General features: G+C 34.8%; 5 protein-coding genes across 7 annotated transcripts; 1 reads left to right on the top strand and 4 right to left on the bottom strand.

Moving 5' to 3' along the window:
- Positions 1-1,095: 1,095 nt before the first annotated feature.
- Positions 1,096-2,584, top strand: LOC125214888 (uncharacterized). The gene is made up of 4 exons (XM_048116101.2): positions 1,096-1,661; positions 1,748-1,960; positions 2,052-2,210; positions 2,305-2,584. The coding sequence occupies exons 1-4, from the start codon at positions 1,146-1,148 to the stop codon at positions 2,383-2,385; spliced, it is 969 nt and encodes a 322-aa protein (XP_047972058.1). The 5' UTR covers positions 1,096-1,145; the 3' UTR covers positions 2,386-2,584.
- Positions 2,585-2,753: 169 nt separating this feature from the next.
- Positions 2,754-4,073, bottom strand: LOC125214878 (8-hydroxyquercetin 8-O-methyltransferase-like). Its single transcript, XM_048116088.2, has 2 exons — positions 3,294-4,073; positions 2,754-3,211 (listed from the first exon to the last, which is right to left on the bottom strand). The coding sequence occupies exons 1-2, from the start codon at positions 4,053-4,055 to the stop codon at positions 2,903-2,905; spliced, it is 1,071 nt and encodes a 356-aa protein (XP_047972045.1). The 5' UTR covers positions 4,056-4,073; the 3' UTR covers positions 2,754-2,902.
- Positions 4,074-5,951: 1,878 nt separating this feature from the next.
- Positions 5,952-10,338, bottom strand: LOC125205266 (nuclear transport factor 2-like). 2 transcript variants are annotated; one of them, XM_089063710.1, is made up of 9 exons: positions 10,023-10,338; positions 9,532-9,666; positions 8,608-8,914; positions 7,643-7,908; positions 7,362-7,536; positions 7,129-7,250; positions 6,988-7,053; positions 6,584-6,665; positions 5,952-6,393 (listed from the first exon to the last, which is right to left on the bottom strand). In XM_089063710.1, the coding sequence occupies exons 1-9, from the start codon at positions 10,059-10,061 to the stop codon at positions 6,188-6,190; spliced, it is 1,398 nt and encodes a 465-aa protein (XP_088919836.1). In that variant the 5' UTR covers positions 10,062-10,338; the 3' UTR covers positions 5,952-6,187. The 2 variants fall into 2 exon arrangements, with proteins under 2 accessions (XP_088919836.1, XP_047960057.1); XM_048104100.2 differs by having other exon boundaries at positions 7,362-7,542; positions 10,023-10,336.
- Positions 10,339-12,963: 2,625 nt separating this feature from the next.
- On the bottom strand, positions 12,964-14,863 carry LOC125202292 (uncharacterized). The gene is made up of 5 exons (XM_048100670.2): positions 14,740-14,863; positions 14,517-14,636; positions 13,862-13,942; positions 13,699-13,791; positions 12,964-13,408 (listed from the first exon to the last, which is right to left on the bottom strand). Coding segments are annotated over exons 1-5 (534 nt in total). The 5' UTR covers positions 14,741-14,863; the 3' UTR covers positions 12,964-13,169.
- Positions 14,864-15,827: 964 nt separating this feature from the next.
- Positions 15,828-17,636, bottom strand: LOC125219488 (plasmodesmata-located protein 3-like). Of its 2 annotated transcripts, none has more exons than XM_048121477.2 (3): positions 16,486-17,636; positions 16,274-16,387; positions 15,828-16,185 (listed from the first exon to the last, which is right to left on the bottom strand). In XM_048121477.2, exons 1-3 carry the CDS (start codon positions 17,240-17,242, stop codon positions 16,178-16,180), a joined length of 879 nt encoding a protein of 292 aa, XP_047977434.1. In that variant the 5' UTR covers positions 17,243-17,636; the 3' UTR covers positions 15,828-16,177. The 2 variants fall into 2 exon arrangements, with proteins under 2 accessions (XP_047977434.1, XP_047977442.1); XM_048121485.2 differs by having other exon boundaries at positions 16,489-17,633.
- Between the last annotated feature and the right edge of the window lie 408 nt (positions 17,637-18,044).

Here is an 18,044-nt window from a genome sequence, read left to right as displayed (position 1 = left end):
AATAATCTCACAACTCAATCCTAGATTGTATCTTAGTATTATTTTGAGATATTGGCATCTAATATCACGGAACTTTCAAAAAGTTAGTTTTTCCCACGAACTTTAAAATTGGCAAATAATATCACGAACTTTACCATGTGTTTGTTTTTCCCACGAATGAAAAAATTCCCACAAATAATACTATGATACCGATTTTTTTTCATAATTTCTCGACAACAATTTCAAAAGTTTCAAGTTTTTCAATATTTGAAGATAGTTTTTCTTGAAGCACACCCTCAAAAATTGTTCTTCAATCTATTAAAATAACATGAATTTTTTCATTCGTGGGAAAAAACAAACCCAAGGTAAAGTTCGTGATATTATTTGCCAATTTTAAAGTTCGTGGGAAAAATACAACTTTTTGAAAGTTTCGTTATATTAGATACCAATATCCCTATTATTTTATTTTGCAAACAGAACACTAGTATTAAATAGTCATTGGTGGCAAACCACGACGACTGCTAATTTTATGCATTCCGATCATGTGTGAAGTGTTACTGATTTAAATTTTTAGAAAACTTCAATTAATTGAACATTTTAAATCAAAATATATATAATGCAAAATTCGATGCTGATCTAATTTTTAATCTATAAGTTCTCTTGATTTGTTGAATTAGTAGTATCATACTACTAAACATTTATTTTTGTTTTGACTTAATTACAAGTAATTTCACCGGAATGGTACTTACAGTTACATATGAACACTAGTACAACATTGTCTCATCGATTGTAAATTAACAAGAAAATGGAAAAATTGTAAAGAAAGACTTAGAACTGGTTTTAATAAAATGAGCAGTTCAACTTTCATTTATTTATTTTTAATTTTTTAAATGAGCAGTTTAACTTCCACAGTTGACTTTTCCTTTATTTTTATTGGAATGATTACGTTAACAAACAACTTACATTATAACAAAATATAAACGCGGGTTTTACACAAAAACAAAAAATATATATATATAATAATAAATGCATGGTATACCAAACCTCTTTAACGTAACATATGAGTCTATGACTGAACAATAAATTTGTCACACGTTACTATAAAAGCATGCCATACCAATCCCCTTTCGTATCACTGTCTTCAAAAAATAGACTAGTTTTACGAGATGGCAGACGGGAACAGAAGAATTGCGAGAGGTTTGTATGAGAGAGCAAACCAAAGTGAAAAAACAGAAGCGAGTGAGTTTTATTACAAACTAAAGTCGAAAAAAGATGGAAAAATAAGGGTGTTAGACTTTAAAAAGGGTGTTGAATCTAGTCTTTCCAAGGAGAAAATTTTCAAGCAACTTGATTTGGACGGAGACGGATTCCTCGACTTCGACGATGTTCTGCTGCTCTTCTACCACAGCGTCAAAAGGGCCATCACCATCCTCCGTTGTCGCAGCTGTTCCATACTTATTTATGGCACTGCTCATTCATGCTTTGAGTGCTTCTTCAACACTGCTGATCACAGGTTCTCCCTTTGCCATGATTGTAATTCCACGGGAAAGGTCCGACACGGACACCCCTTGATCTCCTCGTCCTCATCCTCGTCTTCCTCCTCTATGTTGCACGACGACCAAGCTCTTCTTATTAAGTTTAGCGACTTAATCTCTGCTCATCCATCAACCTCTCCATCCAAGGTCATCATTATTCATTAATATTATCAATATCTACATTTTTGTTATGGCTAATTAATAGTATATTGAAGATTTGTGCGTATATGTAGAGGGAGTTGGAAAAAATGTGGGAGGAAGCCAAGTGCCAAGCTGGAGCAGCCTCACCGGACGTGGAGGGCATGGCGGATAACTACTTCAAATCCATGGGATCCAACAATCGCGTCGATATTAAAAAGTTCTCATCGACTCTCACCAAACAGCAAGAGGAATTCCTTACTCCCAGACCAGATTCTGAGCAGGAAACTAATGTTATGAAGAACATGGTCGGTATTAGTAATACTTAAACTAGCACAAAAGTTGATTTGCAATCTTGTTTCAGGATATTACGGTTAGCTTAATAATGTTGTGGTGCAGTTGGGAATGAAATTGAGACAACCCCGAGAAACAGCAACTGCGTATCATACAGCTTCACCTTCAACTCCCCAGACATATTTCGCGAATGATCCTATTCCTATTCCTTCGAGTTATGGTCCGAACATGCAGACTTCTTCAAGTGGCACAATATCTCCAATGGTTAGCGATATGTTGCTGTTTGTTTTGTTTCATTTTCAGCACAGTATCTTTCATTTTCAGTATGAATGTTTAATTTCTTGTTTTTTTTCCCCAGACAATGGTGACTACAACATTCAAAATAGTGGAAATGGCCCTCACCATAGCCAGCCTCTCCAGCATGTGCACTATCATGTGACTATATATAGTTGATCAAATGTAATGTTATTTGATTTTTTTTGGGTGTTTATTATGTGGACGAGTACTCTTTTTCCTACTCGATGAACTTTACGTTAAGCTGCTTCGAGAGGTTTTAATGAGGCTCGATGTTTTGTGTGCTTCATAATTTTCAAGTCGTGACCTTTATTATATTGAACTGCTTCGAGAGGTTTTAATGAGGCTCGATTTTATTGTTTGTTTGATTTGTAAATTTCTCCGATCTAAATTTTGTTTAAGCTTCATGATATAGATAGAATTTATTGAATTAAGCTTCATGACATATATACTATCAATTTAATCTGTGATTAGGTATATTTTTTTAAATTGGTAGTATTAGGTAGATTAGGGTTTCCAAAGAAGAAATATCTTAGTCAATAACTTTATTTAATATGCCTTACGATAAAATACATTAATGTGAAACTAGCTAGTATCAACTATCAAGTGTAGATGGCCTTATAACATATAGGATAGGATATACTCTCCTTAGCCCAACACAATTAGGGAAAGACCTCAATGACAGACCTTGTTCCCAAAACAGGAGTTATCTTATAATCTTTGAAGCCAGCAGCTTCAAACACATTAGCCCACTCTTTCTCACTTCTTTCTTTCCCAGTAAATTGAGCCATCATCACCATATCCATAAACAGCTGAGTTCCAGTTCCCTTCTCTTCTTCCTTCTCCACATCCACAACCATATCCACAATAATCACCTTTCCGCCTTTAACGTTTTCGCTGCCAATCACTGCTTCTTTGCATTTCTCCAGTATCTTAACACACTTTTCGTCGTTCCACCCGTGCATTATCCACTGTCAATTAACAATAACAATTGAAAAAAGATAGAAGCCTAAATCATAGGTATGTTTGTATAATAAGACTAAAGATTGATACCTTGAGGAAACAAGCATCAGCAGGAGGAATAAACTCAAACATGTCACCACTCACAAATCTGATATTCTCATGATCAGACAAGCCTTCCATGGCAGCAACAACATGTGGAAGCTCAAGCACAATGCACTCCATTCCCGGAACAGCTTCCGCGATAGTCTTCACAACCGCCCCCGAGCCACCAGCAACATCTACAACGGATTTCAACCCCTCAAACACATGTTTGCATTCTTTAACAATCATGCTTCCCACGAACCGTCCATCACTAGTCATGGCCTCATTGAACAACCGGTTCCATTTCTCATCGCTTCCCACAAACTCCCAATAATTCATCCCATTTGTGGTGACGAATGGAGAGGGGCAATCGTCTCGAAACCACTCACTCACGTGATGGAAGGGGTCCATCATGATGGGGTCGGTGAAGACGAGTGCAAAAGGAGCAAGGCTATGTGGATTATCTCTTAGTAGAAGACGTGAAGCCGTGGTGAGAGAATAAGCCTCTCCCTCGTAGTGGAAGAAGTGGGAGTCGACTAGGATCCGCATGAGGCGATAGAGGCCGTGAGATTTGAGTTTGTTGATGAGGAGGGCGTCGGCGAGTTGAGGAAGTGTGATGGGGTGGCCGTGTTTGTGGATGATGTCGGGTATGCCTAGTTGAAGAGCGCATTTTAAGGCCATGGAGTTTATGTAGCTGAAAATGTGGTTCCATAGATGAGCTTGAGCTTCAAGAAGCTCTTGGGATGAAACTACTTCATTCTTTGATGCCATTGATTCTTACTTGCTTTGCTCGACTGCTATGTTTCTTGATTTTTCATTCTATGATAACCTTCCTTTTATAGGCGGCCATGGCCAGGTAAGTCACAGATAAGATTTAATGAATTGCTAGTACTAGTTATGCTATAATATTTATGTATACGCAACTTGTATGCTAGGGCATAGACATTTTTAATTTATATTTTTAATTAGTAACAAAAATTAATACTATAATTTTATGAATATTAGTATTAATTTTTTGTTAAGTAAAATGGTTATTCATTTTATTCAAATAACTAATCGAGCTTTGATTTTTTTTATTTTGTAAAATTTAAAAAATCAAAATTAAATATAAAAAATAAAACTAACAATGTTGAACGTGCATCAAACAAGAATAATACTCATATATAATATATCACATTAGGGGGAGTGATCAATTGTTAACTCATCATTTAATTGCTAACTACAACTAATTTAAGGCCATAGGATTTTAGAAAACGTGTGGTCTACAATTTGCCACGTGTAATTTTCATTTTTATTAATAAAATAAAAAACAAAGATAAAAAAAATACTCTAAATTAGGATTTTGGATGAAAATGTCAATATAGTGTTTCGAAATTATCAACACAATGCTTTGAGAATGTCAACACAATGCTTTAAGAATGTTAACTCATTGCTTATATTGACATTTTACATGTATTATATAGACATATTTTATATAGTATGTTGACGTTTCTGCTGTACGAAAAAATTAAAAAATTTTGAAATTTTTTTCAAATTTTGACATCGGAACATATGCATGTAGGATATCGTTGGAATCCTTATGAAATTATCTTTAATTTGATATATGTTATATGAATTCAAAGTTTTGGGATTTCTTTTAAAAGTTAGTTATAACTAAACATGTAGTTAATTGACATTAATACTCCTATTGATATTTTTTGAAATTAATCTTATGGCCTTATTGATGTTTTTCATTGATTGTATTGACATTTAGAGATTAATGATCTAAGCCCTTAATTTGAATATCTAATGAATATTATTTAGTTGTAGTTAGCAATTAAGTTGTGAGTTAGCAATATAACACTCCCCTCACATTAGGTATATAGCATATCATTTCATGTAGATTAAATATATGATCAGATTTTCGGATTTATCAGGAAAGCCTGGGTATTAATTAGGCTACTATTTCAACCACCACATATATAGATTAGGCTTGTATACATATGTAATGAGGAATACTAGAGCGCATCCTTAATTATCCTTAATTAGAGTCATAATGTACTTCCAACCTCGTATTGTCATGTGGCACGTAACATGCAACACTGTAAACACAACATGCAATTTATATTTGTGGAAGTTGTAGATGGATTTCCGCAGATTGCATAGCTTTATATTGTTGAGTTTTGCATTATAAACATAAATTGTCCGCAGTGCAAAATAAACAATATATAAATGCAATTCGTCTATATATATAATGTAAATTAAACAATCTATATTTACAATGCAAAACTCAACAACATAGATCCATACACTGCTTCTACAAATGTATAATACATTGTAATGTTTACAATATTGCATGTTATGTGCCACATGGCAGCACGAGGTTGGAAGTATACTGTAACTCTAAAATTAGTTCTTTTTAAGCACAATCCCTATATGTAAATATGTATACGCCACCATTAGAGTCCTATATGTATTTATGTATACGCCACCATTAGAGTTAATGCATTCAAAGCAATTATTTGACCGTCGATCAGATCTAACTCAAATAAAAAGATGATAGCCACCAATCTTATTGGACTAGTATCCATTGATTATACAATTGCTATTTAAGGTGTTCATGAAATGCCTAGAGTTGTCATTAGTAGAAAGGTGAAACCTACCGACATAAACAAAATAAAACATAACTATTCTTAAATAGTCATTTCATTAGTAACCCGGAAAAAAATTAATATTAATAAATAATGACAAATGGATAGCCTCGACTGAGCATATATGATGACGATCCTTTTCCAGCATATCTAATTAATTTGCTTTCTTAAATTATGTAAATTATAAAGAAAAAGGAAAAACTATGACAGTAAATGTAATACTCAAAAATTACTTGTCCAAAGACAGAAATCCCTCAGCTGCAAAATGGCAACTCATTCTGAATAGTGCTGCCCGTTCGATGAACCGTGCTGGCTTGTGGCATGGGGTCTTTCTTGCTTATAGAAACCGTTCCTCCTCGGTCTGCTGTAAGGACGCTCAAACCCGTCTTGATTGCTTTCCTTGCTGCTGAAACCACGTCCTCCAAACCGCCCTCTCGTTCCTTCTATCTGGTAGCTAATCCTGCCTCTACCCCTTACTCCTATTTAAAACAATACCAATGAGCCAAACGTTTCGAGAGCACATCGGTCATTATAGCTGGATCCTATGAACTTGGCTTGTTTCGAAGGATAAGTTGATATGGATAACCATGAAAACAACAAAGACGGGAGCTATGAAAGATAATGTGCAATGCGCAGAATATGACAATTAAAAAAGGAATTAATACATACTTCCGCCTCTGATGGAGTTGTTTCTGTTAGGTCTCCGTCCTTCAATGTACAGTTCGTACCCACCAATATTAACCACGGATGCCTGGAAAGACAAATTGCTAGTATTAGAAGTAGAAAGACCAAATTAAAGGTGATTATAACTTATTTACCAATTACTATATACAAGAGCATATACATGACTACAATTTGAGAAAACAGAGCACCCAAACCAACAATTAATATTGTCTTTGCTACCACTTAAGATGTCTAAGAATCATCTAGTCCATATCAATCCAATGGTTATACTTCAGTTTACTAGTACTGTGAAGGTTAAAGCAATTAAAATCTTTGCATCAATTGAAAATTTAAGCACTCAAAAGAGCACACTGCTGGAAAAGAAGATAAATAACAGCAAATATTCAAACCTTAATTGCATTCTGCACCCCAGATATATCTTCGAATTCAACAAAGGCATAGCATACATCTATATCCTGCAAAAATGCAATAGAATTTAGGTATCGACTTACAAATGTAGAAAGGGGAAAAGGCAAGGCTTCGAAATAAACCTTTCGGGTTCTAATGGCTACACCATCTGGTCTCAGCTTTCCAAACTTCTTAAATTCCTCACCAATTTCAGAAGCAGACATTGTGGTAGGCACATTTCTTACGTACACTGACTTCACTTCAACTGCAGAAGAAATAGCAATACAGAACCAGTTGACATTAATACTAGCTAGCACCACCATCATAGGCTTAAACTCCCATAAAAGGAAAACATGAATTTGAATTTTATAATCACCTTCGTCTTCCATGGCTATTGTTTCATCAAAGGTTTCAGTTCCAGACTTTTCGATTTGGTATGATGATACAGCTGATGGCTGGCTAGGGAGTTCAGGCCCATGTTGCCAATCTGGAGTAGTAGGCTTATTAAATGAAGGTTGAGAAGTCACTGCAGGAGCAGCCTGCCCCTTAACCTGTAACTACAGATAAAAATAATAGAGATATAATGATAATGAGTTCACACTTATTTGAGCAAATAAAAATATGCAAGAATTATGAGACATTGAGGTGATAACATACTATAGAAGCATATGTATGCTTTTGCGGCTCCATGACAGGCTCATCAACAGGTGGCGAGAAATGGCCAGGTACAGAGTTCATTGTTCCCTGAATTGAACCATTAGAGTGAACTGCAAAGTTCTCCTCAATGATCTTTTCTGTTTCAGGAACTTGCTGTATATGTTCCTCTTGATAGGTATAGTTGTTCATAGGGCCGTTCTCTTCAATCTTTGCAGGCGATGTGAACTCCCTAGACTGGATATCTCCACCCATCACATAATTTGATACTGCATGAGCATACAAATATTTAACACCAGGTGAATTACTTGATGTTACTTTTTAGTTTATGTGTACCAGAAACACGAAATGATTACATAAAATGTTTAATCATGTTTTGTGTCCCAAACTTTCAACATTTTCAAGAAAATGTACCCAACTAATGTTTTTCACTATAAAAACCCTCAACATAAAACAGCAATGAAATGATGAGTCACCTAGCCATTTTCTTAGGTGGATTATAGTTTAATTGAGGTGGAAATTTTTCCTCCTAACCCACAAACGATATTGTTTCATGGAAAAGAAATCCAACTAAGCACTCTAATTAGAAGAAAAACTCACTTCTCTCCCTCTCCTCTATCTTGTTCGCTTATACTCTAATTTGCTTGGAGCCAAAGAGAGTGAGAAAGGGGAGAAGCTCTGCAAATTAGGGTGTGATTAGGTGGGATTTATAGCTTTTTTGTTCAATGAAACATGAGGCAGGAAAAAAAAACACCTCAACTAAACTACAATCTACCTTAGAATTGGCAAGCTTACTCATCACTCTGTCATCGGATTATGTCAAGGGGAAAATAAATCAATTTTTTCTCAAATTTAAGGATTTTTTATGAGAAAACCTTAGTTGGGAACAGTGTCAAGAAAAGAACTCTAAACGTTGGAAACACACAATGTGATTAACCCTTAAAAATGGCAGACTTCGAAAAATGAACCTTGGTCTGTAACTATAGTTGGAGAATAGATCTTCTGATCAAGATTGCCTTGAGGTAAATAGGCAAGCGGATGCTGCAGAGCTAGTTCTTCATCAACGTAGTGGAAAATATCATTCAAAACAAAATATCCTTTCTCTTGAGGTGCTAGGAAAAAGGTTTCCACAAACTTCTTCCTCGAATTGTAACCCTTTAAATGAACAGAACCCAAAACCATCACTAGAACACCACCATTCCATGATTCTAAAGAATGTGCAGTCTTGATTTCTATCCCCGTATAATTCAAAGACATGACAAGTTGATGAATTTGCTGCAAAGATTTAAGAGAATGAGGGCTTAACATGAAGTCAGTTTCTAACGATAAATAAAGCTGCAACAGCATTATCACACCAGCCATTTCTAAAAAAGTGTTGTGTCATGTGACCAGTTGGGTTCAAGCATTATAATAACATGCTTAGCGGAGATGTTCATCCAGTAACTACAAACACTTGGAGAAAGGGAAGTAGAATTACCAATCTCTATGCCCAATTGCCAATTTAAAGATAGAGCACATAACTTACTATGAGACATAAGAAATACTGTGATATTTAGAATGCATAACATATCAAAAACACTATATGTCTTGTAGAATGTGGTGGCAATGTGGCATCTTTATTTTATCATTGAATGTCAATAATCATGCCAAGTCTGCAGAGATACCAGCTCATGTCTAGTGCATTTTGAACATTGTTTTTTTTTTTTTTTGGAAAGAGTTATGCTAATGATAGATTACAACCAAAACTGAATGCTAATTGCTAACATTGATAGAGCAGAATCACATGCAATCAGAAGTATACACATCATATTTTGAGCTATCAAATTAGTGCACAGAATAAATTAACTACTCCAATTTGTAATATGCACATGCTACAAGATTCAAAAATTTACCAGCATAGCACTAGCAGTTTCTCGTGTGTTTCCTTCAATTCGAAGCATGGTGCTGGAATCACTATAAAACTGATGCACAAAATCTGGCTGATTCTGTAACATCTGATAGTATTGTCCAACAAAGTATGTACCCACCTAAAAAAAATGGACAAGAATCCAACAATATCCATCAATGACACATATCCACATTGCAATTGCACACAATTGAGAAGTAGATGAAACAACAAGTAATCGCATCAGTCTATGTCTCCAATCCTTGAATACGAAAGATTCATTTTTTTCTGTATTGAGCAAATCAGACGCTAAACCATTCTACTGCATGATACTGAAACAAGCAGAAAGCCAAAGGTGTAGACGAGTCCAAATTCCAATTTCCAAAAGCATTTATTCAGAAGAAGGGGCAATAAAATTGAGAAGCATGCTTATCCAGTTGTACGCTGCTCTAATTGTAAACCTTTGAAATGCTGCTATAGAAGAGAGGGGAATGGGACCTGGGCTGCGGTGACGGGCAGAGGATAAGCCGTGGCCATCGCGAGATAGATAAAACCCAGATTCAATCGAGAAACCTCAGATCTAGAAACTCCAATCAACAAGATCTGTATAAGATGAGTAATCAATCCAAAGGCGCGTCCAGTTGGGCAATTCGGATTAGCCCCGTTGGTGAAATACAACCATGAACACACGACGCAGTAGAGTTGGTTGAAGTTACTGAGAAATGTGTGTCTGCGCCTGCGATTTATGGGTTTTGGTTTATATATGCACACCAAGTGTTTGTATATAAAGCGCCAGTATAAACGAGAGAAAAAGAAAAACCACTGGTTCTTAGATTTGTCCACGAGTATGAGATGTTTTTTTGGGATTGTTATTTAGCATCAAAAAAATGACAAATTCTTTTTACCAATTTTGAAATTGACAAATATTAATATAAACTAGTATCACCCACGTGCGATGCACAACCCATTCTCTTTTATTTAAACTTATTTTATAATGTAAAATGATTTTATAAATTTATAAAAATATTATTATAGCATAAATATATAAAATAAAAAATAATTATTAAAAAATATAAAATTAAACAAAGAAAAAAAAATAACACATATACCGAATGAGAAACAATATTATTATTTCCAGTTCTAAACTCATGTAACCAAATAATTTTATAAACTAAAAATTGCACACAAATCACATATCATTTAAATCACTTTTAGATCTATACTACAAAAGATCAATCACGAACACATGTCAATAAAAATAATGTATAAATATATATTAGAAGATAGTCAAATCGATCAAAATCATCAATAAAAATACAGCAAAATAGCATGGAATATACAACTGATATGCATGCATTTAGCCGGAAAAAAAAAAACCGTTGCATACCCTAATAGTATTCCCGCATCGCCTACTTCCCGTGTAGCTGCTACTACTCATACCACGTCCAGAAAAGAGAAATGAATAAGAGCTGCCACTAACCTACTATTCATATAGAGCACTACATGAAAAAATTATACATTCGACACTTCACAATATTACATGAAGAAAAGGAAGAAAAAAAATCACATAATTAAGCTCGACACTTCAAAACATAAATCACTTCCACCATAAAGACCTGCAAAGAGAACAACATAGACAACACGAAGAAGAATTTGAAAAGGTCGTGTTCATGCACGGCCGCAGCAAAGAGGGTCACCCCGTCTACTACAAAGTATGAAATTATTTGTTCTTTCTCTAGCATCTCTAGTACTCAAAACTGTATTTGGGAGAACGGCCGAAGAGTATAAATTGTAACCCTCCAATCTTGAACTCCTGCATCATTATAAAGCATGAAACATATTTAAGAGTTAGAAAACCAATTAGGTTTTGTTTTCAAAATAGTATAAAGACATTATACAGAAATCCTACTCCTAAAAATACACACTAAAAATGTAGAGAGTTTGAGAAAAGGGAAAATACTTTTGTAGTTGTGTAATTTCATCTACAATTCTATGTCATTTACAGTCACAAAATGAGAACATAAGGAGTCATGGAATTAACACGACATAAATTACAAAATTAGGATGGTGGAAGTTATAAGAAAGGCCATGGAAAGAATTAAAATAGCATAATTGGAATGCAACTCCTCTTATTATTAAAAAAAACGTATTAAGTGTGACATTACCACTAACTATGGAAATTAAATAACCAACTAATACTTAATCACACGTTTTATATATTTTTAATTCATTTAATATCTATTTTAAATAGTCATTTTCCTATATACTCCTAAAATTCCTCTTATTTCCCTAAACACTCCCAAACTCTCCTTTTATATATTGTATAGATGTATAGATGTGATAATATAAAATGAGAGTTTTGGAGTATTACGGAAATGACATTCTGTGCAGGAAATTGGTTTCTCAAAGAAGTTTTAATTTTTTATAAATAATTAAATGTGCTAAATTTATGTTTCTCATCTTTTTTTAAAAAAAACTTATTTTGTTTTTGATAATAATATGTTTCACATCTATTAAGTGATATGTTTATTTCACATTACAGAATTTAATACCGTATCTATAAATCAGGTTTCTTATATCAATTATTTGAGGTATTTTCCAATTATATTATTTATTCCGGAATTTCTATACAAATCGAGCCATTATGAGCCGAGTCATGGTTATGTTCAGGCAACTTTTTTTTTGTAAGTGAGACCTCATTTAACATTAGAGAATTTAAGAGCATATCTGTAAATCAGATTTCTTGTATTAATTATTTGAGGTATTTTTTAATTGACCTTTATTTTTGTTCCTTGATTATAGTATTTGGTAGTCTTTTATTAAAATTAGCATGTGAAAAAAATAGTAATTATAATAAATACTTTAATTTATTTGAAAGGTATATTTATCATTTTTTGTTGACATTTGGTAAATCAAATTATTATGGTGTATTTAAATTGTTGTTATGCACATCTATAAATATAATCATTTGTACAATAAAAATAATTACTCACGATGTTGATGGTATATGATACTATTGTCAATAAAATATTTCCTAATTTAATAACATATTTCATTTGTTTCATAAAAATAAATATTTATCGAGCAACTTGTAAATATGTCTTGAATTTAATTTTAAATTTAAATCATAAATCCTGTTATGTGCAATGCAATTTTTACCCCATTGGTTTATGAGGGAAAACCATGTTATATGTGCAATGCATTTTTCCCCCTATTCTTTGGCTCCAAAACCTTGTTATGTGAACATTAATTTCAAACTAGATGGATGTGAGAGAAGTGAGCCTGCAATTGTGAAAGCATGGAACAGACCATATGATATCTCACACACTTACATTTTTGCATTTTCATTAAAATATTACATGTATGTATGTAGAGGAAATTTTGTCCAACATATAGAAATTTCTCTAACTTCTAAAATTGCACTCTTAGGTATTGGAAGTGATAGAAGAAATGTGTCAAATTTCAAATAGTATTAAATACTGAAGCATTTTCACTAAATCAAAGCATACACTTAGGTATTGGTTATTACTTGAAGCAAGTTAAAAAGTGGCTGTGTTTTTTTTTTTTTTTTTTGTAGCACTTGGATTGGATTAGTTACTAACATGCCTTTGTATACAACACTCTATTTCTGCAGAATAAGTAACATCACATCCCCTTTTTCTTTTGTTGTTTTTCGTCTGCTGGTCTTGGTCTTCCTCTTACGAGCGCATGCTTTTTGGATTCTGTAAGGTGCTTGTTATGCGCGTGTGGAGGTGTGGCTTCTGCGTCTCCAGATTTCGTTGAGATCTTACATCTGGTGTGTCTGTCCAGGCATGAATTATGGCTCTTTAAAGGTGAGAGTAGTTCTCTCCTTGTTTGTGTTTTGCTTCTACTGATCACTCTGTCTGAACTCAAAGTTGATGCAAAGCCATGAAAATTAGTGACAAAATCAAGAATTAGTGAAAACTAACAACACTCAAAACAGGAGTATGATGGAGCAATTGAAATTGTCATCAGAGAATCACTTCATAGTTATTACTAGAACTAGAATAGCACAAACATGAACTATCGAATACCGGAACAATTAATCAGCTTCAAATGCATTTTGGAGGCCTACAAGCAAAGCTCAGATATATGTATGTAAACTAACTCTTCATACATCCTCAGCTACAACAACAAGTGATATGATAGTTACCTGGACTTGATAAGACTGCACAACATAGACGACGTGGAGCTGAAGTAGCTCGTTTGGTTTTGTTGCTCCCACCGATGGGTGCCTTGTTAGTTTCTGGTTGAGAGGAAGGAATATGTGTTAGATTACATTCAGTCCATGGAAAAGAAAGTTGGTAAATTCGAACCCTTGGATGCCTTAAAGCCGGGAGTTGGTGATTTGGGGAAATCGGAACCAGGAATCCTTACAACTGATACCGGCGAATCATCTACACAACATGAAAAAGTATCATCTCTAATCAAGTTGTGATGCTCAGAAAGCTGCATATATAAACATTTACACAAACTTTAAAGAGTCATTTTACCATTTTGGCCGATTTATAGAATCATTTACTTTATTCCACTTTTTATATGCAAACCTCACATTTCACTAACTTTTTTTAAATTAATTTTTTATATTCAAAATCCATTATAAAACTAATACTCATTCTACTCACTTTCTATCTTAGCTTTTCTTTACAAAGTCAAACAATTTCTTAAAATTCGTGCGGAGTCAAAATGGCTCTTTAAATGTTGGAGGGAGGAGTAAAAGTTAATCATACAACATAATTGTTGGGAATAATTTGCCAAAGTAAGTATTGAATTATAAGCAAATCAAATGTTAAGTTATACTACTACTCATCACGATCATGGGATCACAATTTTCTAAGAATTTCATGAACGCCTCTTTATATGTTCTCAAATACTGACCAATTATTACACTCAATAAAAAGAAGAATTTCAGACATTGAAAGCAAAAACAAGTGCCAAGAAGAGATGCAGATAAAAAGAAGATGGTGATACCAGAAGAATAGTGATCGAAAGAGAGCCATTCAAAGGCCTTCAAGGAGCGAAGAGAAGTTATCCCGTAATCATAATGATCAGCTTCTTCAATCTCTTGCCGCACCTTCACCTTTGGATACACTAATCATTACAAAATTAACAATACAAATCATTCAATCCCAAAATGAAAAGGAAAAAAAAAAAAAAAAACCATGAGTTTTGCTTTTGAGATTAGATTACTTACTTGTTGAGGGTCAGAAACCTTGGAAATGATCATGTGGATTGTATTTATTCAACGGGACAATTTCTGGAATTTAAAAGTGGAGTTGAAGCTTTTAATTGTATATGTGTCCTACTATTATCGAGTAGTATTATATTTTTAATTCATTTGCCTTAGATAGTGATGGGCACATTTTACATTTATGCATAGGAGGTGGGCCTACAGTTACGCATTTTTGCAACTCTGGGAAGTTACATTAGCTGCAAAGAGTATTTAATTCAATGTGCACAATTTCGGTTTTTCTTTTTCTTTTTGATAATTTATTGTATATCATAGATAAATTCATATGGAAAAAAATTTAAAATACGAATTTAATTAATTTTTAAAAAATATAATCAAAATAAAACTATAAATAACGTTAACCATGCTCATTGGTCCAGGCCCAACTATTAAAAAATGTCCCAGCACCTTGTTGGTTGAGAGATGAAACTGTTTAGTCCAACTATTAAGGAGTTTGTTTTTGGAAGGAATTTGTGTAGGCTGAAACCGGCCAATTAATTCTTCATCACAGGACATTAGTTACTTAAGTACGAACTCACTTACTTTTAAATTTCTAAAATGACTTACATCGATTTGGTAATGATCCTATCTCATTTATATAAAATTTTGTAAGGAGGTGAGTGATCTATTTTTATTAGGTATCAGAATAGGCCCAAGTGGATGGTGGATTTTTTTATCTCTTATCTACCTCACGAGTGGAAGACCGATGTTCTTTCTGAACCACATCGATAATGGTTCTCTTATATCTTGTATTGCCTATCCCACATGTTGGAAGTCTGATGTTCATTTCGGCCCACATGTGCGGAAGTGAGTGTGGCCCAATTCTAATACTTTCAAGTAGATTTCTTGGTTAACTTTTGATTCAAAATCATGTTGGTTTGCGTTGGAATTTATAAGTTGGAAAAAGATTTACAAATTTGGCCCTTGTATGAGTATGAGTTGAACATTTGACGTACTACCTGTATGCGGTTAGAGAGCAGAGGAGTTTAAGTTTTTCTCTTCAAGAGCATAATAAAAAAACAACCATAAAATTATAATGGAAGAAAAAAGACAAAAGAAAATCACATGGAGAATGTAATAAAAGGCCAAAATCTGTTGGTACTACTACTCACTAACAAGTTGATTCCCTCCATTGGACCAAACACAAGTTCTTCACCAACATTTCCTACCTGACATCAAATATTTGAATATATATCCCTAAATTAAATTAACAAATCTACACAATCTAAAAACCGACTTCCACTACTCAAATCTCTACAATTAAGTTTTATTTCAAACTTAACAACCTGGGAATTCACATTCCTTAAAAGAAAGAAAAACACCACCAGTGGTTTTCTAGTTCGTGTATTTTCAAAGACAAAAACAGCTCTGCCCTCAAACAATTGTGGTGTATACAGAGTTCTTAGTAATCTGCAAAGTGAAATATGAATGCATTAACATTAGTGGGACAAAAAGCACATAATCATCACCAACACAAACAAGATTCAAGAAGTCATACCATCTTTTTTCTTCAATAAACCTCTAGCAAAAAGCAAGCAAATGACCAGAAACCCCACTCCTGCTGCCCCTCCCACAATGATAGCCACTGTCTTCCCTGTATTAGGCCCTCCCCCTGCAATAATCAAATTAAAAATCCAATCTTGCATTAATCAAATCCAAGAAACAATTAATTAAATACCAGAATCAAACAAAAAATAGGAGTACTACTACTACCTGAAGATGAAGGAGATGATTTCTTGGGGATCCCATTAGGATAATAGCTATAGCCAATGAAGCACTTGTGGAGATAGATTTGAGCAGAGATGGAGCTCCCACACTCCACCTGAGCTCTCTGGGCTGCATTTTTCACACACTCCACACAGTCATTAGCCCCCACATCACCTTCACACTGCCCCAGCACATAAACAGCCTCATAACTGGTGGTGAAAAACCCACCACTCATCCCATTTTCAAGAGAATTTAAAGCAGTATCCCTCTTCTGCTCAAAGCCAGCTCCACCAGCATTAGTCCCACCACAGCTCTTATACAGCATTTCCATCCCAGAAATCTGGGCAAAGCCAGCAACCTCATAGAGCATGTAGCAGCCAGAAAGCTGCATTCTTGCGGCTATAGGCTTGCCACAGAGCTTGTCTATGAGTATGGGCAGCCTGCTCACACAGGTGTAGCAATCAAGATTCGATAGATCACCTCTGCATTGGAAAAGGCCGGAGATTGAAGACTGCCCACTGCCAGTTGAAGTCTTGTAGAACTTGGACTTTGAGGACTGTGTGAGAAGGGTGCCGTACAAGGAGGAAAGTGCTTGAGAATACACTCCTGTTGGATCTGGAAAAGACTGCTTTGCACACCCCTTGTACACTATGCTGCTGAAATCAGGTGCAGATTTGGAGGGAGGGATGAGTTGAAGAGAGGTTAAAATGAGGAGAAGAAGAAGAGGGATAAATCTTGAGGGGTTTCTGGTTAACCCCATTAGCTCAATCTTGATGAATCAAATCATGCTTCTTTTTTTGATTCTTGGTTTCTACTGGAGGTCAAAAGATTGGATTTTGAGAAAGTTGGAGATGTGGGTTTAACAAGGAAAGATTGAAGTGCTTGGTTTCACTATAGTGGTAGGTTTTTTGTAGTGTAGAAATAGGCTTCACTTTATGTTTTACTGAAGGCTTCAGTTTCACAACTTTCACAAATGAAGAGGGATACCTTTTAGCTGTGCACGAGAAGAGTTGTGTGCTAGACTACTAATGTGAAATGTCCCTTTGATAATTGACTTACTCCTCTCCTGTACAATTTTATCCTTGTCTGAGACTGAGTTTTTGAATTTTGAAGATGATGCGAGGAGAGCCAAATAATTATGATTCAATAAATTAAAAGGGGAGGAAAAATATTCCTCTGTGTTGGGGTGGGGCATGGTGGTGGTGCGTCTGTTGGGAAGGAAGTAAAGAATCTCGGTTTTTGGTGGAGTGCTAGTTTATATGTTTGACCAAATTACATTTGACTTTGAATTTTCTAGAATTTTCTTAATCAAGTCTAATTTTCAACTTTTTTGGTTTAATTATAAATCGCATCTTTAAACTTTTGCTTGTTAGAGCATTAGCAATGGGAGCCAATCACCCTAGCTCATGGTCAGTCCTCCATCGGCCTCTCATCGTGGAAGAGGGGCCTATCAGCGGCCCTTCCCCTGCACCCCAATTGCCCAATCAATCGGTCCTGGTCGATCTCATATAAGGCTGATCGTCAGCCCCCATTGTGGTGATAGGCCGTGATCGGTCCTATCA

The sequence above is a fragment of the Salvia hispanica genome, chromosome 2 (assembly GCF_029641045.1).
Source record: "Salvia hispanica isolate PSC_SH4W2 chromosome 2, Shi_PSC_v1, whole genome shotgun sequence".
In the NCBI taxonomy this organism is placed as follows: domain Eukaryota; kingdom Viridiplantae; phylum Streptophyta; class Magnoliopsida; order Lamiales; family Lamiaceae; genus Salvia; species Salvia hispanica.
This window is presented reverse-complemented; position numbering and strand designations above follow the sequence as displayed.